Source organism: Aspergillus tanneri (assembly GCF_003426965.1).
Source record: "Aspergillus tanneri strain NIH1004 chromosome Unknown AapTan_6_pilon_pilon_pilon, whole genome shotgun sequence".
Classification (NCBI taxonomy): Eukaryota; Fungi; Ascomycota; class Eurotiomycetes; order Eurotiales; family Aspergillaceae; genus Aspergillus; species Aspergillus tanneri.
The window spans coordinates 2,996,641-3,015,604 of NW_022984633.1; the positions used below are offsets into that span (position 1 = coordinate 2,996,641).

The 18,964-nt window shown below is 51.7% G+C and overlaps 9 protein-coding genes across 9 annotated transcripts; 7 read left to right on the forward strand and 2 right to left on the reverse strand.

The window, feature by feature from the left end:
- Positions 1-644: 644 nt before the first annotated feature.
- ATNIH1004_009026 (uncharacterized protein) lies at positions 645-3,482 on the forward strand (the record flags this gene model as incomplete). Its single annotated transcript, XM_033573627.1, has 1 exon — positions 645-3,482. The coding sequence occupies one exon, from the start codon at positions 645-647 to the stop codon at positions 3,480-3,482; it is 2,838 nt and encodes a 945-aa protein (XP_033424179.1).
- Positions 3,483-4,059: 577 nt separating this feature from the next.
- ARO2 (bifunctional chorismate synthase/riboflavin reductase [NAD(P)H] ARO2) lies at positions 4,060-5,448 on the reverse strand (the record flags this gene model as incomplete). Its single annotated transcript, XM_033573628.1, has 3 exons — positions 4,060-4,904; positions 4,979-5,340; positions 5,414-5,448. 3 exons carry the CDS (start codon positions 5,446-5,448, stop codon positions 4,060-4,062), a joined length of 1,242 nt encoding a protein of 413 aa, XP_033424180.1.
- Positions 5,449-5,880: 432 nt separating this feature from the next.
- AIM22 (putative lipoate--protein ligase) lies at positions 5,881-7,355 on the forward strand (the record flags this gene model as incomplete). Its single annotated transcript, XM_033573629.1, has 3 exons — positions 5,881-6,885; positions 6,942-7,049; positions 7,110-7,355. The coding sequence occupies 3 exons, from the start codon at positions 5,881-5,883 to the stop codon at positions 7,353-7,355; spliced, it is 1,359 nt and encodes a 452-aa protein (XP_033424181.1).
- A 765-nt stretch (positions 7,356-8,120) lies between these two features.
- Positions 8,121-8,721, forward strand: ATNIH1004_009029 (uncharacterized protein; the record flags this gene model as incomplete). The annotated part of the gene is made up of 3 exons (XM_033573630.1): positions 8,121-8,259; positions 8,285-8,376; positions 8,458-8,721. 3 exons carry the CDS (start codon positions 8,121-8,123, stop codon positions 8,719-8,721), a joined length of 495 nt encoding a protein of 164 aa, XP_033424182.1.
- A 1,044-nt stretch (positions 8,722-9,765) lies between these two features.
- Positions 9,766-10,312, forward strand: ATNIH1004_009030 (uncharacterized protein; the record flags this gene model as incomplete). Its single annotated transcript, XM_033573631.1, has 2 exons — positions 9,766-10,007; positions 10,069-10,312. 2 exons carry the CDS (start codon positions 9,766-9,768, stop codon positions 10,310-10,312), a joined length of 486 nt encoding a protein of 161 aa, XP_033424183.1.
- Positions 10,313-10,737: 425 nt separating this feature from the next.
- Positions 10,738-11,414, forward strand: ATNIH1004_009031 (uncharacterized protein; the record flags this gene model as incomplete). Its single annotated transcript, XM_033573632.1, has 3 exons — positions 10,738-10,974; positions 11,045-11,208; positions 11,267-11,414. 3 exons carry the CDS (start codon positions 10,738-10,740, stop codon positions 11,412-11,414), a joined length of 549 nt encoding a protein of 182 aa, XP_033424184.1.
- A 72-nt stretch (positions 11,415-11,486) lies between these two features.
- On the forward strand, positions 11,487-12,317 carry ATNIH1004_009032 (glycoside hydrolase family 154 protein; the record flags this gene model as incomplete). The annotated part of the gene is made up of 3 exons (XM_033573633.1): positions 11,487-11,530; positions 11,604-11,978; positions 12,020-12,317. The coding sequence occupies 3 exons, from the start codon at positions 11,487-11,489 to the stop codon at positions 12,315-12,317; spliced, it is 717 nt and encodes a 238-aa protein (XP_033424185.1).
- A 1,176-nt stretch (positions 12,318-13,493) lies between these two features.
- On the forward strand, positions 13,494-15,471 carry ATNIH1004_009033 (sugar porter family MFS transporter; the record flags this gene model as incomplete). Its single annotated transcript, XM_033573634.1, has 6 exons — positions 13,494-13,589; positions 13,649-13,725; positions 13,827-14,051; positions 14,120-15,103; positions 15,175-15,248; positions 15,311-15,471. The coding sequence occupies 6 exons, from the start codon at positions 13,494-13,496 to the stop codon at positions 15,469-15,471; spliced, it is 1,617 nt and encodes a 538-aa protein (XP_033424186.1).
- A 338-nt stretch (positions 15,472-15,809) lies between these two features.
- Positions 15,810-18,814, reverse strand: ATNIH1004_009034 (uncharacterized protein; the record flags this gene model as incomplete). Its single annotated transcript, XM_033573635.1, has 4 exons — positions 15,810-15,821; positions 16,067-17,683; positions 17,748-18,584; positions 18,689-18,814. The coding sequence occupies 4 exons, from the start codon at positions 18,812-18,814 to the stop codon at positions 15,810-15,812; spliced, it is 2,592 nt and encodes an 863-aa protein (XP_033424187.1).
- Between the last annotated feature and the right edge of the window lie 150 nt (positions 18,815-18,964).

The window sequence follows — 18,964 nt, forward strand, 5'->3', positions numbered from 1 at the left end:
TTAATTAATCAACATCACAAGCTTACGCAATCCCTTTTCTTGGATCAAATCTATGGAACCTTCTCTCCACCAGCGGCCGTTGCCAGTGCAACCGCCCGTCTGTTTACCGACGGGTAACCGCGAACCAATGGTGGATGTCATCCTCAACCAACGTTGTACAGCCTAGACCATGGACCATAACGATGACTTTAATTTTAATTCTCTATTGACTGTTGATTTGATCGGCCTGGTTGGATTGATGAAATCTTGCGTCGGACCCGATCAGTCACCAGGGTGGGCCGACACTGCTGTTTACAGTTGACGTTAGCCTACTTTCACCCCTACTGCTGCATTGATTCCCTTCGGAACGCGAGCGGATTTCTTCAGTTCTTTCTTCAAGTTCTTTATACTTCTCATGTTCACGAATCTTGGTCTCTATCTCTCGTGAAGGAAAAGACAAGAAAAGAAAACTTCCTCTACCCCTGACACGACGTCGATGAAGACGACGGCCACGTGGGTCAACATCCATCGAGCTCGTCTTTCTCCATGCCGGGGAATCTGAGCAGCGACATCGAACGAAAATCGACAGTTTCTCTAGATGCGGTGCAGCCTGTCTCCGGACGTCAGAGTGTTCTCGAAGCCGTCGGAAGTGCCTGTTCTCTCCCATGGATGTTCGGTTACACCGAAGCAACGGAATGCACAGGCCCGTCGGCATCAATCTGGCCTCGACATATCTCTGCTTCCTGCTCGTTGTTGGCCGTATTCTAGCGGCTGTCCCCTATATCCCCTCGTATCTTCTGTATGATTCGCAGAACAATGCATCTTTCGCCTACCTGCTACGGTCGGAGAGCCCCGAAGGCACCACGCAACTGCTTTCCCTGAATATCTCAGAGCAGGTCGAGAGCGCTAGCCCCAAGTATAGGACTCTCTTGGAAGAGGTGCCCTTCCGGGTCGACAATCAGACGTCATCCTTTGTCCCGGTGATCGATCGGCATGGCATTATCAAGGCCTACACTGGCAACTGCCAAAGTGGACAAGAGCATGCTGCGGTATGGCAGTTCACTCCGGACACTAAAAGCTCCATCGGCAACGGGACATGGGAAACGTTTGCGTTGAATGGAACGGACGACCAAGAAAAGCCCCGAATCCGAGGCCCAAACTACCTCTCCGGAGGGTTTTCGTACGCACCTTCGAACGATACCGACACCTCAATCTACGCTTTTGGAGGCATGTGCCCATCGCTCAGTGTCTGGGGGGAAACATGGATGGCGGCTGCCGACTACTCGCAGACTATGACCGTTTTAGACCCTTCGGCTTCGGACAGCCCACCTTCCTATCAAATCTCAACCACGGGCGAGCGTGCGCCCCCGATTCCAGAAGCTGGATTTACAATCACCCCGTTACTGCCAACATATGGCTCTACCCCAACCGGCCGATTGCTACGACAACAGAATTTTTTGATGATCGGAGGTCATACCCGGCATGCGTTCATCAACATGTCCCAGCTGGCTGTCTTCTCGCTTCCCCAAAATAGCTGGAGTATCGTTGATGTTGGCTCTCCTCTGAATATAGAGAAAACGGAACTCGCCGTTCGCAAGACCCCGGTCGTAGAACCCAGGTCCGGACACACAGCCATTCTTTCACCGGATGGCGGGAAAGTGATTGTCTTTGGAGGTTGGGTCGGCAATACCAGTGCCCCTGCCAGACCTCAATTGGCTGTCCTTGAGCTAGGTGATGATTACACGAGCCCAGGGGGCTGGACGTGGAAAATCCCCTCCGAGGAACGTGGCGGAAGTGTCGAGGGAAGTGGGATTTACGGACATGGCGTGACGATGCTCCCTGGAGGCGTGATGATGGTCGCAGGAGGCTATCAAATACCGCGGCCTTCCAAACGATCAACAACCGGTCCGCAATTGAATACACAAATTCACTTGTACAACGTCACTTCCGGCAGCTGGGTCTCTTCCTACGCAAATCCCAACCATCACCCGGCCCAAAAAACTGGGGACACCGATACCGAACGTACGATGCATTCATCTACATCCCGAACGATTGGCCTCGGCGCCGGACTCGGATTAGGAATCCCCGCTGTCGCTGGTGCAGCTGTTTTCATTTGGTTCTACTGCAGGAGGCGACGTGTACGCCAAACGCGAGATCAAAACCTGCGGAAGCTAGCCTTAGATGCGCAAAGAAATCACTTCTGGGGTCAGGAAGACCCTTTCATAGCTAGCAGTATTCGCAGACCCCCTATGAGAGAAGCAGATACCAATAGTGACTACCCTTGGAACAACAACCGAGGCGTGGGACATCCATCCAGCTGGCAGGATAATGGCGATGCTGTTGCTGAGCGAACGGGACTACTCATGGATACCCCAAGCCCCACGAAAAGCAGTCGGCCCATTCTGAACGCTAGAATGTATCGACCACCCGCACCGTACAACGAATACCGGAGAAGCGACGGCACGGGCGACATCCATCCAATTGACGAACGTGAAGAAGACGAAGCACAGCCCTCGGAGCAGATGGCTGCGCGTGAATCTATGGAACCATTCCTCACCCCTAAAACCACTGTTACGATTCCCGACCACCCTTATGCTACGGAGGACGCTGTGCCAACAGTAGCAGCCGGCGTTGGATGCGATGACGACGAGCACTCCTCCACGGGGAAGAATGACAGGACTTCCTCCAACCTATCCGATTCCTCGACGTCGGTCAGGTCAGCCCATCCGCCTAACGGCACGGTTTTCAACCATCCTCCTAGTCTACGCAGCAGTGGGCGCGAGTCGCCAGAAAAGTCGTGCTCCGCATCCAGCCATAGCAGAGAAGGTCCACACAGCCGACCCGATAGTGCAACGATCCCTCACGAGAAACGCTACTCATCAGAATCCTTTTCTACCGCCCACACAACCCTCTCTCAGCGACAGGCAGAGGGGGAGCGCCTCCTGCAAGAAGATGGCCCCGAGCCTCATACGTTCGAACTCTTCCCGAGGCCTCTTTCCATCGCCAAGCCGAGGGCCTCCGAGTGGATCGGCAATGTCCGACGAGTTTTGTCGGTAACTCGCAAGCGAGCTCCAGCAAATGACGACTGGACCAATGCTGCTTCCGTGGCGTCAGGGATCGATCGAGGCAGCAACGTTCTCGCACCCAGTAAGGCCTCATCAACACACGACGCTGGAATTGGTATGCAGGTCCCGCGAAGATCCGTGAGCGCGTCGGCCGAGCTGTTCAGACGAAAGCAAGGCGCCCGCGATTGGGGGGCAGGAAACCGAGTTTCGCGCGACATGAGCTTCCATACGCTCACGCGCGATGATTTTGCCCTCGATGGGCTCCTGGATGTGATGAGCGAGGACGAGGACTGGGACGTAGAGGGAGCTGCCGAAGGGAGACGGGTCCAAATAGCATACACGGTGCCCAAAGAGAGGCTGAGAGTCGTCAATGCCACCGCTCGCGATATGGACAACTTCTCCGAGAAATCCATCAGTCGAAGCAACAGCGAGGCGTGAGTTTCTCTTCTGTGGAATTTTGTATAATGGTATCCCTTTTTTTTGGCCTTTTTTCATTTTGCGCCCTTCAGTGTCTACGGACCAGCTGAACATACATATCTCTCCGAGGACTGGGTTGTATGTTTATATTCCATTCTTTTTTTTGTAGATTCCTTGATATCCTGGTTGGTATTTTGGTTTTGAGATTTTTCCCTCCATTTTTGGGCTGGGTATTTTTGAATTTATAAGCGCACTATATTATGGAGAAGAATTTATGTGTGATGTTTATGCCCTGAGAATGAAAATGAAACTAAACGAACTTGTTACTAGGTAGAAGAATTGATCTACTGTCTATTATCTAGATAGTTACAGTTGCAATATCAGTTGGATTATGACCCAAATGGTGAATAGAAACCTCGTATATTGTTTCTAAATATTGATGTTAATATTCAGTCTATTGATGTTAATAATACCAATTCATTTCGAAATCCCGAAACGGAAAGGAAAATGCCAAGAAAACAAGTATAAGAGAGGGGAAGAGGGGGGGGAATCATGAATGCCATCACAAATGAAACTCATTGAATCAGAGGTGAGATTCTCACGCAGCACCGTGAGAACCAATCGTTGGACGGGTCGGAATCGTCTTGGGCAGAGGCGGCAGGAGGGATTTGGCGCTTTCACGAGCATACTGGGCCATCAGAGCGTCCATGATAACTAGAGCAGACATGGCCTCGACAATAGGGACCGCACGGGGCACCACGCACGGATCGTGACGGCCCTTGGCTTCCAGGATACCTTCCTCGAGACTGTACGAGGCAGTGGTTTGGGCCTGGCCGATCGTCGCTGGGGGTTTGAACGCCACCCGGAAGTAGATCGATGCGCCGTTCGAGATGCCGCCCTGGATACCACCCGAGTTGTTGGTCTTGGTGGTCAGCTGCTGCTTGGAGCTCATGTCGTTGCCATTGCGGATTTCCACCTCCGATGCCACGAATGGATCATTGTGGATCGAACCGGGCACTTCGCAGCCGCCGAACCCGGAGCCGATCTCGAATCCCTTGGTGGCCGGGATACTGAGCATGGCGTGAGCAATCTTGGCCTCGAGCTTGTCGAAGCAGGGCTCTCCCAGGCCCACGGGGACGTTTCGGATGACGCACGTCACCGTGCCGCCGATACTGTCCTGGTTATCCCGGAACTGCTCGATCACCTTGGTCATGCGTGCGGCCGCTTCCTCCTTGGGACAGCGGGTGGGGATAAACGAGTCCACCTTGTTGCGGTCGATCGTCTCGAGGAGGTTCAAGAACTCGGGATTGGTCGACGGAGTTGGATGTTCCGGGGTAGGGGGGACCAGGTGCTCGTTGCCCACGGAGGACACAAACGCTACAATCTCGACCCCGTGGGAAAGACGCAGGTACTTCTCCGCAATGGCTCCAGCCGCAACACGACCTGTGTGGAAAACAATCATCCGGTCAGCAACGTTTGTATCATCGCTTATCCGTGCATTGGAGGGGCTCTCTCACCGATCGTCTCGCGGGCACTGCTCCGGCCACCTCCGCTGCTGGCCTTGACACCATATTTCTCGAGGTAGGTCAAATCGGCATGGCTGGGTCGAGGGTACAGATCCATTGTGCTACCGCCATAGTCCTTAGGTCGCTGGTCCTCATTGCGAACCATCATGCCAATGGGTGTACCCAGGGTGACGCCGAATTCGGTACCCGACTGAATTTCCACGCGGTCTTTCTCATTGCGAGGGGTTGTCAGAGCGCTCTGACCAGGACGTCTCCGAGTCATCTGAGGTTGGATATCATCCTCGGTGAGCTCCATCCCGGGAGGGCAGCCATCGACGATGCATCCGACAGATCGGCAGTGGGATTCACCGTAGCTTTGGAGACGGAATAAACCATATTAGCTGGCCATTTTCCGATATGTTTGTCTCTTTGTGACGGTACACTTACGTGGTGACCCTGAAATGCTCTCCCCATGTCGACATGATGAGTCAATTCGTCGCTGCACAGAAAGAATGGCGGCGGCGTAATTGAGCTACGCAGCGCTTCTTGCTCTCAACACTACGTTAGAGGGATTCCACACCCAATGAAAAGGAAAGAAGAATGGGACCGTGAGAGAAACCACGGGAATAACCTTTTCCTGGATGGAACCACGCGAATATTGAATATCGTAGAATGTTCCAAAGTCAGGCGATTCTCAGCTGCATCTTTTCAAGCCCGTCGCGGTTTAGCGCCCGGAGATCGGAGTATTCGATGATCACTTTCGTACTGTACGGACAGAAGTATGGTATGGTATGGTATGGTACCAAACGGCGACTGTACCCACAGAATGAAGTCAAGCATCGAGAAATGGAGCAACTATATCGAGTCTATCCTCTCTCCTGTTCTTCCTCTACCTGCCCCGTTTCTTCCTCTCAATGCTCCCCTTTCTCCCCCACGGCTCCTACCTGCGATCATCCTCTCGCTTCCTCAACTGGTATGGTTGTCCGCCCGTCTTCACTCGCGTCTTCCTCCGACGGAACTCCTCTCTTCCCTCCGACCAATTCGCCCAACTAGCCAGCCGTCCATCCGCTCAGCACCAGATCTACCAATCCTTCTCGACTGACCCGTACGTGAATCTGTCGATTGAGCATTTTTTGCTAGAACATTCACCACCGGACTCGAGCATCCTCTTTCTCTATGTCAACCGACCGTGCGTCGTGATCGGCCGGAACCAAAATCCATGGCTTGAAACCAACCTTCAGGCATTTCACAATGACCAGGTGAAGCGCCAAGCAGAGAACCCCAGTGATGATGATGGCGGTGGTGTGGAGTATGTCCGGCGAAGATCGGGAGGAGGCGCGGTTTATCACGATGAAGGCAATCTGAACTACTGCGTCATTTCACCCCGGACGACGTTTACGCGAAACAAGCATGCGGAGATGGTGGTGCGGGCACTACATCGCGTTGGTGCCACCAATACCTGCGTCAACGACCGCCACGATATTGTTATGTCAGTAGGGGAGGCCCAACCGCGAAAGATCTCGGGATCAGCGTTTAAACTGACAAGACACCGCGCCCTTCACCACGGAACCTGCCTGCTAGATAGCCCGAACGTCGATAAATTGGGGTTCTTCCTCCGGTCACCTGCACGGGACTATATCAAAGCCAAGGGAGTCGAAAGTGTGCGGTCGCCTGTAGCCAATGTCTTCTCGACGTTAACCGACGCCTTGACGCCATTCTCGATCCAGGGCGTGATTACTAGCATCATGGAAGAGTTTGCCCAACTATACCAGGTCGATCCGGATGCCTTGCTTCGTGCGCAGCGGGCCCACGCGCATGACCCGGAATTGTATGCAGGAGAGAGCTGGGTCGCAGGAGCTGTGGGAGAGCTCCAGGGCTATGGAGAACCGGAAATTAAGACCGGGATAGCTGAGCTTAGGGTAAGCTTCTTCTCTAAAATTCATATAGTGCATCACTAATATGAAGCCCTGGACAGTCTTCGGAATGGAAGTACACTCAAACGCCGCAGTTCACCTTTTCAACGTATTCTATCGATGATGATCCTCGGGAGAGACCATCCCTGCCGCCCTCTTTGCCGGATTCGGTGAGACTTTCTCAAACATTTTGTTTAGTAGTTCTTTTGCCAACTGACAAAACCCCTTAGACCCGTGTATTCCTTCGCCTGAAACATGGCACTATTATCAAAAGCTCCATTTCGACCTCGTCAGACGCATCGGTAGCTGACCAACAGGCGAGTCGCGTACATGAGGCTTTGAATCACCGAGCCCTCCATGAGATCGACCAATTGCAGTGGGATGCGATTCTGCAGGAACGCTTGGGTCCAGAAGTGAAGTCAAGCAGTATACAAGAACTGTCGAAATTTATTGGGAGTAAACTAGGCTGTTCTTAAGAAGCCTTGACGAGGGATGTTTACAGAGTACAGAGTAGAAGCTGTTTATATACAACCCATGTGTACATTACCGATACTGCAGGTTCTAGGTATGCAGTACATATGTATAAAATATTTACCTGACAAGATGCATATATTGATATCCTTTCCATTGACATTTCATCCGTTTCATGTTCGCAAGCGGGTCATATGACCGCACCGCTCGACTTCTCCGCATCTCGTAGAGCCACAACATACTGTATTTCAGTCGCAACAATACGAATACGCTCGAACTATTGAGCGCCCGAAATTGATATTTTGAACCCGCGCTGGAAAAGTCCAGGGCTCGGGTTCCGCAAGGATGATCCGTTGGGGGGTGCGTATGCAGACGATGGAGCACTCTGCAGCTGAATCGACGTGAAGTTACCTATTGCAAAAATGCGGTGGCCAAGGAATGAATTCATCTGGGCGGATGCGATTGTAATCAAACATCTGTTGCAACAACTACAACCCAAACATGCCCGAGGACAACGGCGTGACGCAACATTCGGTCTAATATTCGACAGAACCAGAGCAGCTCCCACAATGGAGCCTGGGTAGGCCAAGGATTTTGACACCACGAGTTTTGCAATTGACGAGAATGGATTAACTGATGCGGAGTAAGAAAGCACAGGAAAGGTGTCCTGAAGAGTACTTGAAGAGACCATTCCATTTCTAGAGGCCTTCTGTATTCTTGGCTGTCGAGAGTACTTGTGGATGAAGGTTGAGAATCTTGCATCCTTCGGCATGGCTCTATTCAAATTTCGGGTCTACTTTGAGCATGGGTCTCCTTTGAGCATCATCGCACTGCTCTCGGTACCGGAGAGTCTAGCCCTCGAATCTCCTGGCGGTTCCAAGAAAATGCGTCGGATTGGGAGCAGAGCACGTACGACTTGGAGATCAACCAATAGACCAAGAACCAGATATTGTTCATGTCAGTTCTACCGACTCGGTCCTAAACCCCTGGCCTGATTCTTCGTTAGAATCCGGTGAGGAGACTACAGTTCGCGTGCGGTCCTTTGGACAAGATGGCCGGCTTGATACCTCTTGATCTGACTCCTTTACTGTCGAACCGGGCCTCCAGAACGCGAAGGACCGGCAGAATGCCGCAGCCATTGTGTCTGATCGGCCGACAGAAGTCAACGAAACCCATCATCCGATCTTGTTCCGGGAAGATTTTAAATTGGATCAGTCGTACAATTCTGCACGGCTGTATATCACAGCATTAGGATTGTACGATGCCCGAATTAATGGAAAGCGTGTTGGACACCATGTCCTGACCCTCGGTTGGCAAACTTATATCCATCGTCATGAATACAATACCTACGACGTGACAGATCTCTTGTAGCATGGCCAAATACAATTGGAGGAATCGTTGGAGAAGGTTGGTATGCTGGCCGGCTAGGATTCGGTGGAGGACGACCCAATATCTATGGCGATACACTTGGAATATTGTGTCTGCTAGTTGTTGTGAAGCCAGATGGAAGCAAAGAATATATCCCCAGCGACCGAACAAGGAAGTCAGCGACTGGCCGAACCATATCATCCTAAATCTACGATGGCGAAAGATACGACTTCCCGCTGGAACGCATCGACTGGTCAGAGCCTTGTTCTAACAGCACAGGCCGGCTCGGGTTCATGAGGGTTCGTTCGACAACATCCAACTGGCTTCCCCAGATGCTCCCCCTGTGCGACGAGTCGAAGAAAACAAACTTATGAAGGTATTTCTAGCACCTCGGGCAAAACCATCATGGACTTCGGTCAAAACCTCGTGGGGTGGCTGCAGGTCTGTGTAAACGGGCCAAGGGACCAGACAATCCAGTTCATCCATATAGAATGTGTGTATATGTCCCCATTGATTCACTTTGTACAATCCTCGCAGACTAGGGCTAACCTTACAGTAGTTGTGGAAAATGGAGAAGTAGCAACTCGTTCGTTACGGCAGGCGAAAGCAACCGATCACTTCACACTCTCTGGTAACGGAGTGGAATAATGAGGGCAATCTTTCAGCTTTCATGGGTTCCGCTATGTTCAAGTGGGTGGTTGGCCACATCACACCACACCTCTAGATGAAGATGTGTTCACGGCCATTGTGGTGCACATCGATATGGAGCGAACAGGATGCTTCGAATGTTCAAATCCACTTATCAACAAGCTCCATAAGAACGTACTCGGGAGCATGAAAGGCAACTTTCTCAGCATCCCAACCCACTACCCTCAACGTGATGAGAGATTGGGCCTTCGCTGACACGGCGAACTTCATTTATGCCATGGCTGGCTTCTTGACTGGTTGACTAAAGTGCACCCATTGGAAAAAAGAACGGTTCTGGTATGTGCTTCAGTATCATCACTGGGCCTAGTGTGAAAGAAGTGCCTGACGAACACAAATATTATGCCTTTCGCGGTTCCTAATATCCTTGAAGCATCCCCTACTGCTACCTGGGGAGACAGTATTGTAGCCGTGCCTAGGTATCTCTACTGGGACCCATCTCGTCGGCCATACCCTGTCCAATTGTGGTACTTCGGACGTTTTCTACCAGATTTTTCTGCACAAGAAAGTCCCCTCATGGCTATATCAGGTGTTGATGAACGGGACGACCACCTGGGAGCGTTGGGACAGCATGCTACCGAACGGTAGCGTCAACCCTAGGGAGATGACTTCCTTCAACCATTATGCCGATGGATTGGTGGCTAGCTGGATGCACTCGGTCATTGGAGGACTCAATCCTTCTGAATCGGGACACAAAAAGCTCAACATTGAAGTAGTCCCTGGTGGTGGACTCCGGGACGCGCATACTAAAATACAGACCCCCTACGGCTTGGCCTCTACCCAATGGTGGTTAGCGACCAGTCTGGGCAAAGATTGCAAAGGAACGGACTTCCATATACTAGCAGAAGTTCCCGAATACTTACGCCACCATCGTACTTCCTGGGACTAAGAGCAAGAAGAAATCCCTCACAATGTGGATCAAGGAACATCGCTAGCAAGTTAAATGCCTCCAGGTCAATTAACCCTCCCAATAGCTGTAGATATACAATAGCTTGGTTATCTGTAGTGTGCGCATCAATCAAACAGAATTCGCTCGAGTTAATCGACTACGTATCATGGCAGTGCTCGGACAGTCTGGAAGGGCTGATCATCCATGCCACGCGCTCTTTGACGGCGAAATTATCATGTTCATTCCACCAATGACCAGATTCTCGGGGATGAATTGTGGTATGCATATCGGGCTTCAAGCCAATCTCGAACCCACCCCAGTCGATGATCTTAGTGGATGGTTGCTATATATACACATATGTCCTAATAGAGCATTGTCATTCGAAGTGCTTCGATACCACGCCCCCATTTGCCTACCCCCAAGTAATGGCTGAAAGAGCAAACGGAAAAACCCCCCACCCATGCCTTCAGTCGATCATCCTTTCGTTTCGCAGTGACCTGCAGGATGCTTATCGGGCACCCCATGACTCCTCCGCTTTACCCCCGGCGGCAGCCGCGTTAAGTCGGAAGTTCAACCACACACCCAGTTTGAAGAAGCTGCTCAGACGAGAGCTTTGCACGGCCTCTATGGGGATTGACTTCCTTATTAGGAGGATCATATCCGTATGAGCATGCAGCCAGCTGGCGTGAAGGCATGATCAACGGCAGCGATCCGAAGATTCCCGAGCTCTAGGGGGAGATCGAGGACCTCGACCAGCGGATAGTGGAGATGTGTCCTATTGGGTTCACTCTGGCGGCGGCTCATGAGCTTTGGGATCCATTGACGGACCAACAGAAGGCGAATGTCACGAATTGGCTCGTGAGTGTAAATGACCGGGAAATGCTTAACACAAATTGGTATGTCGCAAGGAGACATTGCCCGCCGCTCTCGAGACTCATATTGCTCTTCGTATAGGCTCTGGTTCCAAGTCTTCGCCAACCTGAGCCTCAAGAGGAACGGCGCACCTTACTCCCATGTACGCATCGATGCCGGTATGGATCATTTGGACACCTTCCATGTAGGAGGAGGCTGGAGTAACAATGGTCCCGAGAGCCACCATTAGATGGACTATTACTCGGGATCGTTTCCATCCAGTTCCTTCAACTGCTGTACTCCAAACTTGCGCGGCCTCGGGATGGAAGATACAAAGAGCGCTCCAGAGAATTTGCGCAAGTCTTTGTACGCTATTTTGATCCCGACAGTGGGTTTTTCTGATCCTTACGGAGGCAGAGCTACTGACCACACTGAACAGACAGTACGATCTCTTTGGACGAACCATGACATACCGGTTTGCCATGACTGGATTCCTGGGGGCTCTGGGTTTCACTGATCGAGCTGCCTGCTCCCCTGACCTGGGGGTGGTCAAGGGCCTACTGCTACGGTACTTTCGCTGGTGTGCGACCGAAAAAGACATATTCAACAGCGACGGCACCCTCAACCTCGGGCACTCTCCCACGAACATGTATCTGACCGAGAACTATAACTCCTCCAGCTCACCATACTGGTGCTACCTGTCCTTTGTCTCCCTTGCACTGCCCGAGTCCCATCCGTCTGGACAGCTCCCGAAGAGCCCTATCCCAGTGCTTCCATTCTGGCGGTTGCAGCCCTGGAGTATCCTAAGCACATTGTAGTCCATCGGGGAGGACATTCATTTCTACTCTCATCCAGACAGGCCTGTCACTATCCATTGAAAGTAACTCAGGCAAAGTATGGCAAATTCGCCTATATCGCATCCTTCGGACTCTCCGTGCCTACCCGGGCCTATCAACTAGAACAACATGCCCCCAGAAGTATGCTGGCTTTTTCTGACAATGGAGGCGATATTTGGCACACCCGACAGCAGTCCCTGAATGCTCGCTTCGAATGGCGCAACGAGACTCCCATCCTCGTCTCGGATTGGAAACCGTGGCCAGATGTCGAGGTTGCGACCTTCTTGGTCCTTCTCCTTGAAGGCAGCGAAAACTGACATATTCAGACCCATCGAGTCCGCATTGCGTGCGCGTCATGACATCGGAAGGTGCATTTGCTCTCTAAGGATGTCGTCGCGATAACAGCCGCATTTTGGGTCGTCTGGCCGAGCAGTTGTCGGAGGGAACGCTGCACGAGTCCCAGTGAGCTCTCACGGCGTCTTCGGCGGGCACTGTGGGCATTGTCGAGCTGGAAGAGTCGTCCTAGCCGACCCAATTCAAACCTCCTACACGGACGTACTTTACTCTCTCATTGTTGGGAGCCAACCAGGCGCCCCGGGACCAAGCGCTGGTTCGTAAGCGCGGTTCTTTGCTATTCCTACAAATGGAAAGGGGGATGATCATGTTGGATGGCGAGAAAGATGGGGGAAACCACCGGGCATTCCGGAGTGGCTAGGCGAGAAAATGAGTGATGGAATAAAACAAGACAGTTAGTTGTTTAAGCCAAGCATAGACGATCATTAGCGGAAATTCACTCGCTCATTAGGGTTGATGGCATCAGCAGACTGCCAAGTCGGGTTAACGCTCTCTTCCTTATACTCTTCATACTCTTCATTCCCATCTTCATTTATCATCTCTCCATAATCTCTGCATCCATTCTCCAACTTCATTATCCTGGCCAATAATGTTCGTCATCAATACGAAGTGGTCCTCTCCACAGATCGTCTGGCATTCCTTCCCCCACAAAGACTAGCTCTGTACTAACCAGCGTTGCTAGCGTCTTGCCCTTCATTTGTCGCCCCAACTCTATTACCATCCAGTACGACGCTACCCAGACGGAACGGAATCCTCCCCGTCCTTTCCCCTCTTGCTAGGGTTGCAGACATGCTCGGAGATTCGTGGAATCCATTTCACCTGGCCCTCCCCTGTTTCTCATGGCCCTGGTCACCTCTCAAACCGCTACTATTGACCCTAAATTCTTATACCCACTGGGTGCCATGCCCGTGATAGGCCATGTTCATCCTCCGATGGAACTCGTATGATGGTTTTCATATATTCTCTCTCTGCCATATGTTGCCCCATGTCTGTTAAAGTGGTGACTTGTTGAACGGACTTGCGGTCCTCCACCCCCTTTTTTTCCCTGGTGAATTATCTTATGAGTTCCCCTCATCACTATCTGGTCTGCTGCAGTCCTCTCTCGAAGCTATTGTCTGAAAATTTCCATTCCGACCAAAATGTCGTTTCTTCTACGGAAGCTCGTTCACAATGAGGCGATGCGATCAGATCCCAAGGAAATCTACGGATGGAGGGTTTACATGCTTGCTTGTTCGGTCGGTCTTGTTCTAGCTACGCTGCCCTCCATAGAATCTTTGACTCTGACTTAGTACAGGCATGTTTCGGTGGGATGCTCTTTGGTATGGAGACCGGGATCATTGGAGGCGTCCTTACCATGAGTCCTTTCAAATCGTAAGTCAGGAAGTTGAAAAAAAAAAAAAAATAAAAAATAAAAAAAATAAATATCCCCCAATCCTCGCGCTACGGGGATCGAGATACCAACCAGCCAATAGAAAGTATGGCCTTGAGGGTCTCGGCAGTATAGGGCAGGCCAACCTTTCTGCCAATATCGTCTCGACCTTACAGGCGGGATGCTTCTTCGGTGCCCTCATCGCCTCCCCTGTGGCCGACAAATGGGGCAGGAAGTCCGGCTTGATCACGGCGTCGATGCTCGCCATCATCGGTGTCGTGATGCAAGTCGCAGCGGAAGGACATTTGGAAGCTATGTACATCGGACGGTACGTTACTCTGTCTACTCCTTTCTCCGGTCAGCCATGATGGCTAACCGCGAGGGTAAACCATTCAGTTTGATCACCGGATTCGGCGTCGGCTTTGCCTCGATGGTCAATCCGCTTTACGTGTCTGAGAACGCTCCACGAGCCATCCGTGGCGGTCTCACGGGTCTGTATCAGCTCTTCATCACGACCGGTATCATGCTTGCCTTCTGGATTAACTACGGGTCGCTCCTCCATATCAACGGCACAGCGCAGTACATGGTGCCGTTGGCCATGCAGGCGTTGCCAGCCATTTTCCTCCTTGTTGGCATGCTGCTCTGCAACGAATCACCCCGATGGTTAGCCAAAAAAGATCGCTGGGAAGATGCCCGCGCAACCCTCTCTCGAGTGAGAGGCCTCCCAGCCACACACCCATACGTCGATAACGAATTCCAGGATATCGTGCAGCAGCTAGAGCAGGAACGGAATCTGATCGGCGGCTCGGGATTCTGGGACCTCATGAAAGAGATGTGGCTGATCCCCGGAAATCGTAAACGAGCCCTGATAAGTATTTTCCTGATGGTCTGCCAGCAAATGACCGGCACCAATGCGATCAACTACTACGCGCCCCAAATCTTCCAGAACCTTGGGATCAACGGCAATACCACGGGTCTCCTCGCCACGGGAGTCTATGGTATCGTGAAAATGGTCGGCTGCGCCGTCTTCCTCATTTTCGTCGCCGACTCGCTCGGCCGCCGTCGCTCCCTCCTGTGGACATCCGTCGTCCAAGGCCTCACTATGCTCTATATTGGACTGTACATCCGCATTTCTCCTCCGGTGAAAGGTGAACCCGTCATCCCGGCGGGCTATGTCGCACTTGTCTGCATCTTCCTCTTTGCCGCCTGTTTCCAGTTCGGATGGGGGCCTGTCTGCTGGATCTATGTGTCGGAGATCCCAGCCGCCCGACTGCGAAGTCTCAACGTTGCCATCGCTGCAGCAACGCAGTGGTTGTTCAATTTCGTGGTCGCAAGAGCGGTTCCAAACATGTTAGCCACGGTCGGGGCCAACGGTTATGGGTACGTTCCCCTCTTCCCCTAGATATAACAAATCCGAAATTCCGAAGAATTCTAACCCTATCTTGATGCAGAACTTATATTATATTCGCCTGTTTCTGTCTCTCTATGGGAGTATTCGTTTGGTTCTTCATTCCCGAAACCAAAGGTAAGCATTCCCTAGTAGCCTACATTAAGAAGATTAAGTATCGTTAACTCAGTTTTCCATAGGCCTCTCACTTGAGAAAATGGATGAACTCTTTGGTGTTACAACGATGCTGAATCACAAGGCCTCCGACAAGACCACCAACGCGGGGAGGGCTATGCTAGAGGGGGGGAACAGAAGAAACAAAGGTGGTCAGATGACGGAAACAAGAAAGGAGAATGTATAAGATTATTTATTTCCTCATTCGCATAGTATAGTATAGTTATAGTATATCGGTTGTCTTGACTGAGGGTAATCGTGGTAAATTAATGCAAGTCAATTTTCAATCTCAGATTTCTATACATATATCCCTAGTTGAATTAATCTACAGGTAGAGGCTAAACGTTTTACAATTCAAATATTCTGTACATAATTCAAGGTCGTAAGTCATATTCCGATCTGGTATGTACATCCCTATTGCCAACAAAAAAAGTAATGGATGATAGACGGATACATAAGTAGAGACGAATGCGAAAGATCAAAACCGCTTATCACCGCCATGATGCAAGGAATCGAACCAAAGAATCAAGTCTGGCTCTAAAGGGTCAGCACATAAACAAAACGGGGTCAAAGAGAGAACGAACACGCCTCTATCGAAACAGCTACTAGCTTGCCTTGTATCATCAGAGGTATCATAACCGTGAACAAGCAGTCAAACACAACAACAGCCCAGAACAATTTCTTCTTTTTAAAGAAAGAAAAAAAGAAAGAAAGAAAAGTGCAACTCAGTACAAGTTATCATATCAGTATCGACCAAAATTGTCCGCTGGGGTTCTACGAACCCCCGCACTCCCACTCCCATGGATTCTCTGCGTCTGACTGCGGGTCATGCGTCGATGAGGCCGGTCATCAAGACTCAGGCCTCCTATTCCAGGGCCAATGTCAGATCGTCTGGGCGAGAAAACGGGATCGTTGTTGCTGCTCCCTCCATAACGGATGTTTCGGTTTGTGTTGCTGGTGGCTGTTGTGGTGGCGGTCGCCGTTGTTTCGGCGTCCGAGTCCCGATCGAGAGGATCTGATGCGTCGGATTCGTTTTCCTTCAGACTGTTCAGACTGAAGCTGTGGACCTTGTTGAATCCCCCTTGATACGTCGAAAAGGGGGACCGCTGCTGTACCTCAATGGGTTGAGTTATAAAACTCGATCCGGGTAACGTGGAAGAGAAGGAGAGCGGGGGCACAGAGGACTGAGAAGCAAATGACTGAAATCCAGAGTGGTGATCATTCTCCCCCTGAGGAGAGACGCTCGATAGGTCGCCGCGGGAGGTCTCGATGCGATCAAGCTGCTGTGGTTCTGGTTGGGCAGGTGTGTCGGACAGTGGGCTTCTGCTAACCGAGAACTGGTAGAGAGAAAGCAACCCCAGTGCCTCCTGCACGGCCATAAAGACCAAGAGAAGCTTACCGTATCGGTCGAAATAATGGCGCTCGAAGGAAGCACGGGGCAGGTTCCCTCCCAGATAGACGGCTGCCGCGAGTTCCGCAATGTAGACGAGAATTTCCATGCCGTTCCAATGCACGATGGGCTGCTTCAAGACTTCCAAGAGGGCGAATCCTGCCAGAAGACTTACGATCCCTAGAGATACCACTTCGATATAGTTTCCAGGCACCGCCCCATAGCTATACTGAGAGAGGAGCCAGGCAGTAAGAGAGGCTAGAAGCAATCCCAGCCGAAGATACTGGAAGATGAAATAGCTTTGCAAGTCGGTAGACCGTTGGGGTCGTTGGTCTGCCGTGCCTGGCTGCGGTTTCCACGAGTTCTCCCCCTCGTCGTCCTCGTGTGATTTAATGGTGAACGTCCGATCAAACAAATTCTCCAGCCCGGTTGACGCAGCATGATCACTCGTAGGGAAGAACTTCGGAGGCGCAAATACGGGGTCCGAAGAACCGGTGTTTCGCTGCCATGAATCCAACGACTGAGCCGGGGCACGGTGGAATGGGTTGCGCTCCACAACATGTTCGATGGGCTTCTGGCGCTGAGCGGGTTGGTTGCGTAGATTCCATGACGGGGGTTGGGGGGCAGCGGGTAACGATCCATAGAACGGCAGAGGACCGTCCAGAACAGAGCTAGAGTCCCTCGGACGAACGCTGACCATTGGTCGGATTTCATACTGAACAGAAGGCGTCCAGTCCATGTCGTCTTGTCCCTCCGGCGGCGGCGTGGGGATAGCCAGCTCCCGGGAAGGAGTCGACTGGGGAGTAGCTAATTTTTCAAGAGGGAAGCGCCGAATGGCCTGCTGCTGCACGGTTCCGTTGGGGGTCATCGACGACTGCTTGCTGCTGCTGAGATTGGGTAGGGGCGAGACTCCGGCTTTTCGTTGCGGCGTTGCTGCCGGGTTGTTGTCCGTCCATGTCACTAACGGCCGAGTATCGTATTGCACAATGCGCCGAGAGATGGCAACGGACTACTCTTCAGTCAGTGTCATGCTATTGAATCAATCCACATGTGATGAACGTGGGGCCACCTACTAAGAGTGAAAAGAAGATCATAAACACGTGGAGAGCAGGGGGTAGTGAGGGATCGAGGCCACTTGACGAGGGATCGCGGAGAACGGCCCAGAAAGCGCATCGCGCCACCATGACAATGAGTTGCACCTTGTAATACTCCCCCAACCCCACAAACCGACCACCTCTCCCTTCGACCTTCAAGCGCAGTTTCGGGTTGTACCACAGGGCAAGAATACCGGCGACAAGAGCCAGCCCGGCGTAAGGCGCTAGATCTGTAGAACAGTCACCAGGTACCTGCCGCGCCTGGACTGTGTGCTGGATGCATGACAAGATTGAGGGGGATCGAAAACTTTCGTCCGGATCTCGCAGCGGGTCGTCGACGGCCAACGCGCTCCACAGGTTCCAAGACAGTTGACCAGCAATGCTGACCCAGTAGCCCATGGCGCCGGCAAATACCAACAGACTCCTCCAATTCCATTTTCGAGCCTGTCTCGCCGCCCTTCCCGCCTTACTCCGATCCATCATCCGTCGCAGGTGATCTGATTTGGCCTCGTAGCCCGTCTGACGGATGCGTTCTTTCACGAGAGGTTCGCACCGGGCACACACCTGGGGATAGCGCTCCTCGAGGTTCTTGCGGAATTTAGGGTATTCCCGTTCGTAGGCGGCGTAGTTAGGGTCCTCCGGAGAAGGAAAATAGGCGGCAAGGGCACTCGTAAACAGGTGCTGATGGCGAACGCACTGCGCACAGAAGAGACCGGAGCCCGTCAAGTCGGCAGATTCGAAGGGAGGATCCGATGCATCGGGGCCATAGAGATCAGGATTGGTTTCGGTAGTGGGAGGATCAGTGATGTCTCCTTTCTACGGAGGGGTTCAGCAGAATGAAATAAATAAAATAAAAAAATAAAAACAAAATAAACATAAAAACAAAATAAACAGCGTAGGAGTATGAGAGAAAGACCTACTTCATCTAGATGGTTGACGGCCTCGCAATGTTGACATCGCCATTTGCGGAGAGGGTCTCGATCGGGACGAGGAGATCGACGTCCACAATAGAAACAGTTTAATCGCTTAGCGAAAAGAGGGGCCATATCCAGTCATATCCAGCCCATCGAGAGAGAGCGGGAGAGAGAAAGAGAGAGAACTGGAGGTGAAGCAGAAGGAGTTTAAGAAATTAAGGCCGAAAATCATCGCCCGGACCACGTGCCGCAACCGCCAAAAACGTCCCTCTTTCTTTTAAA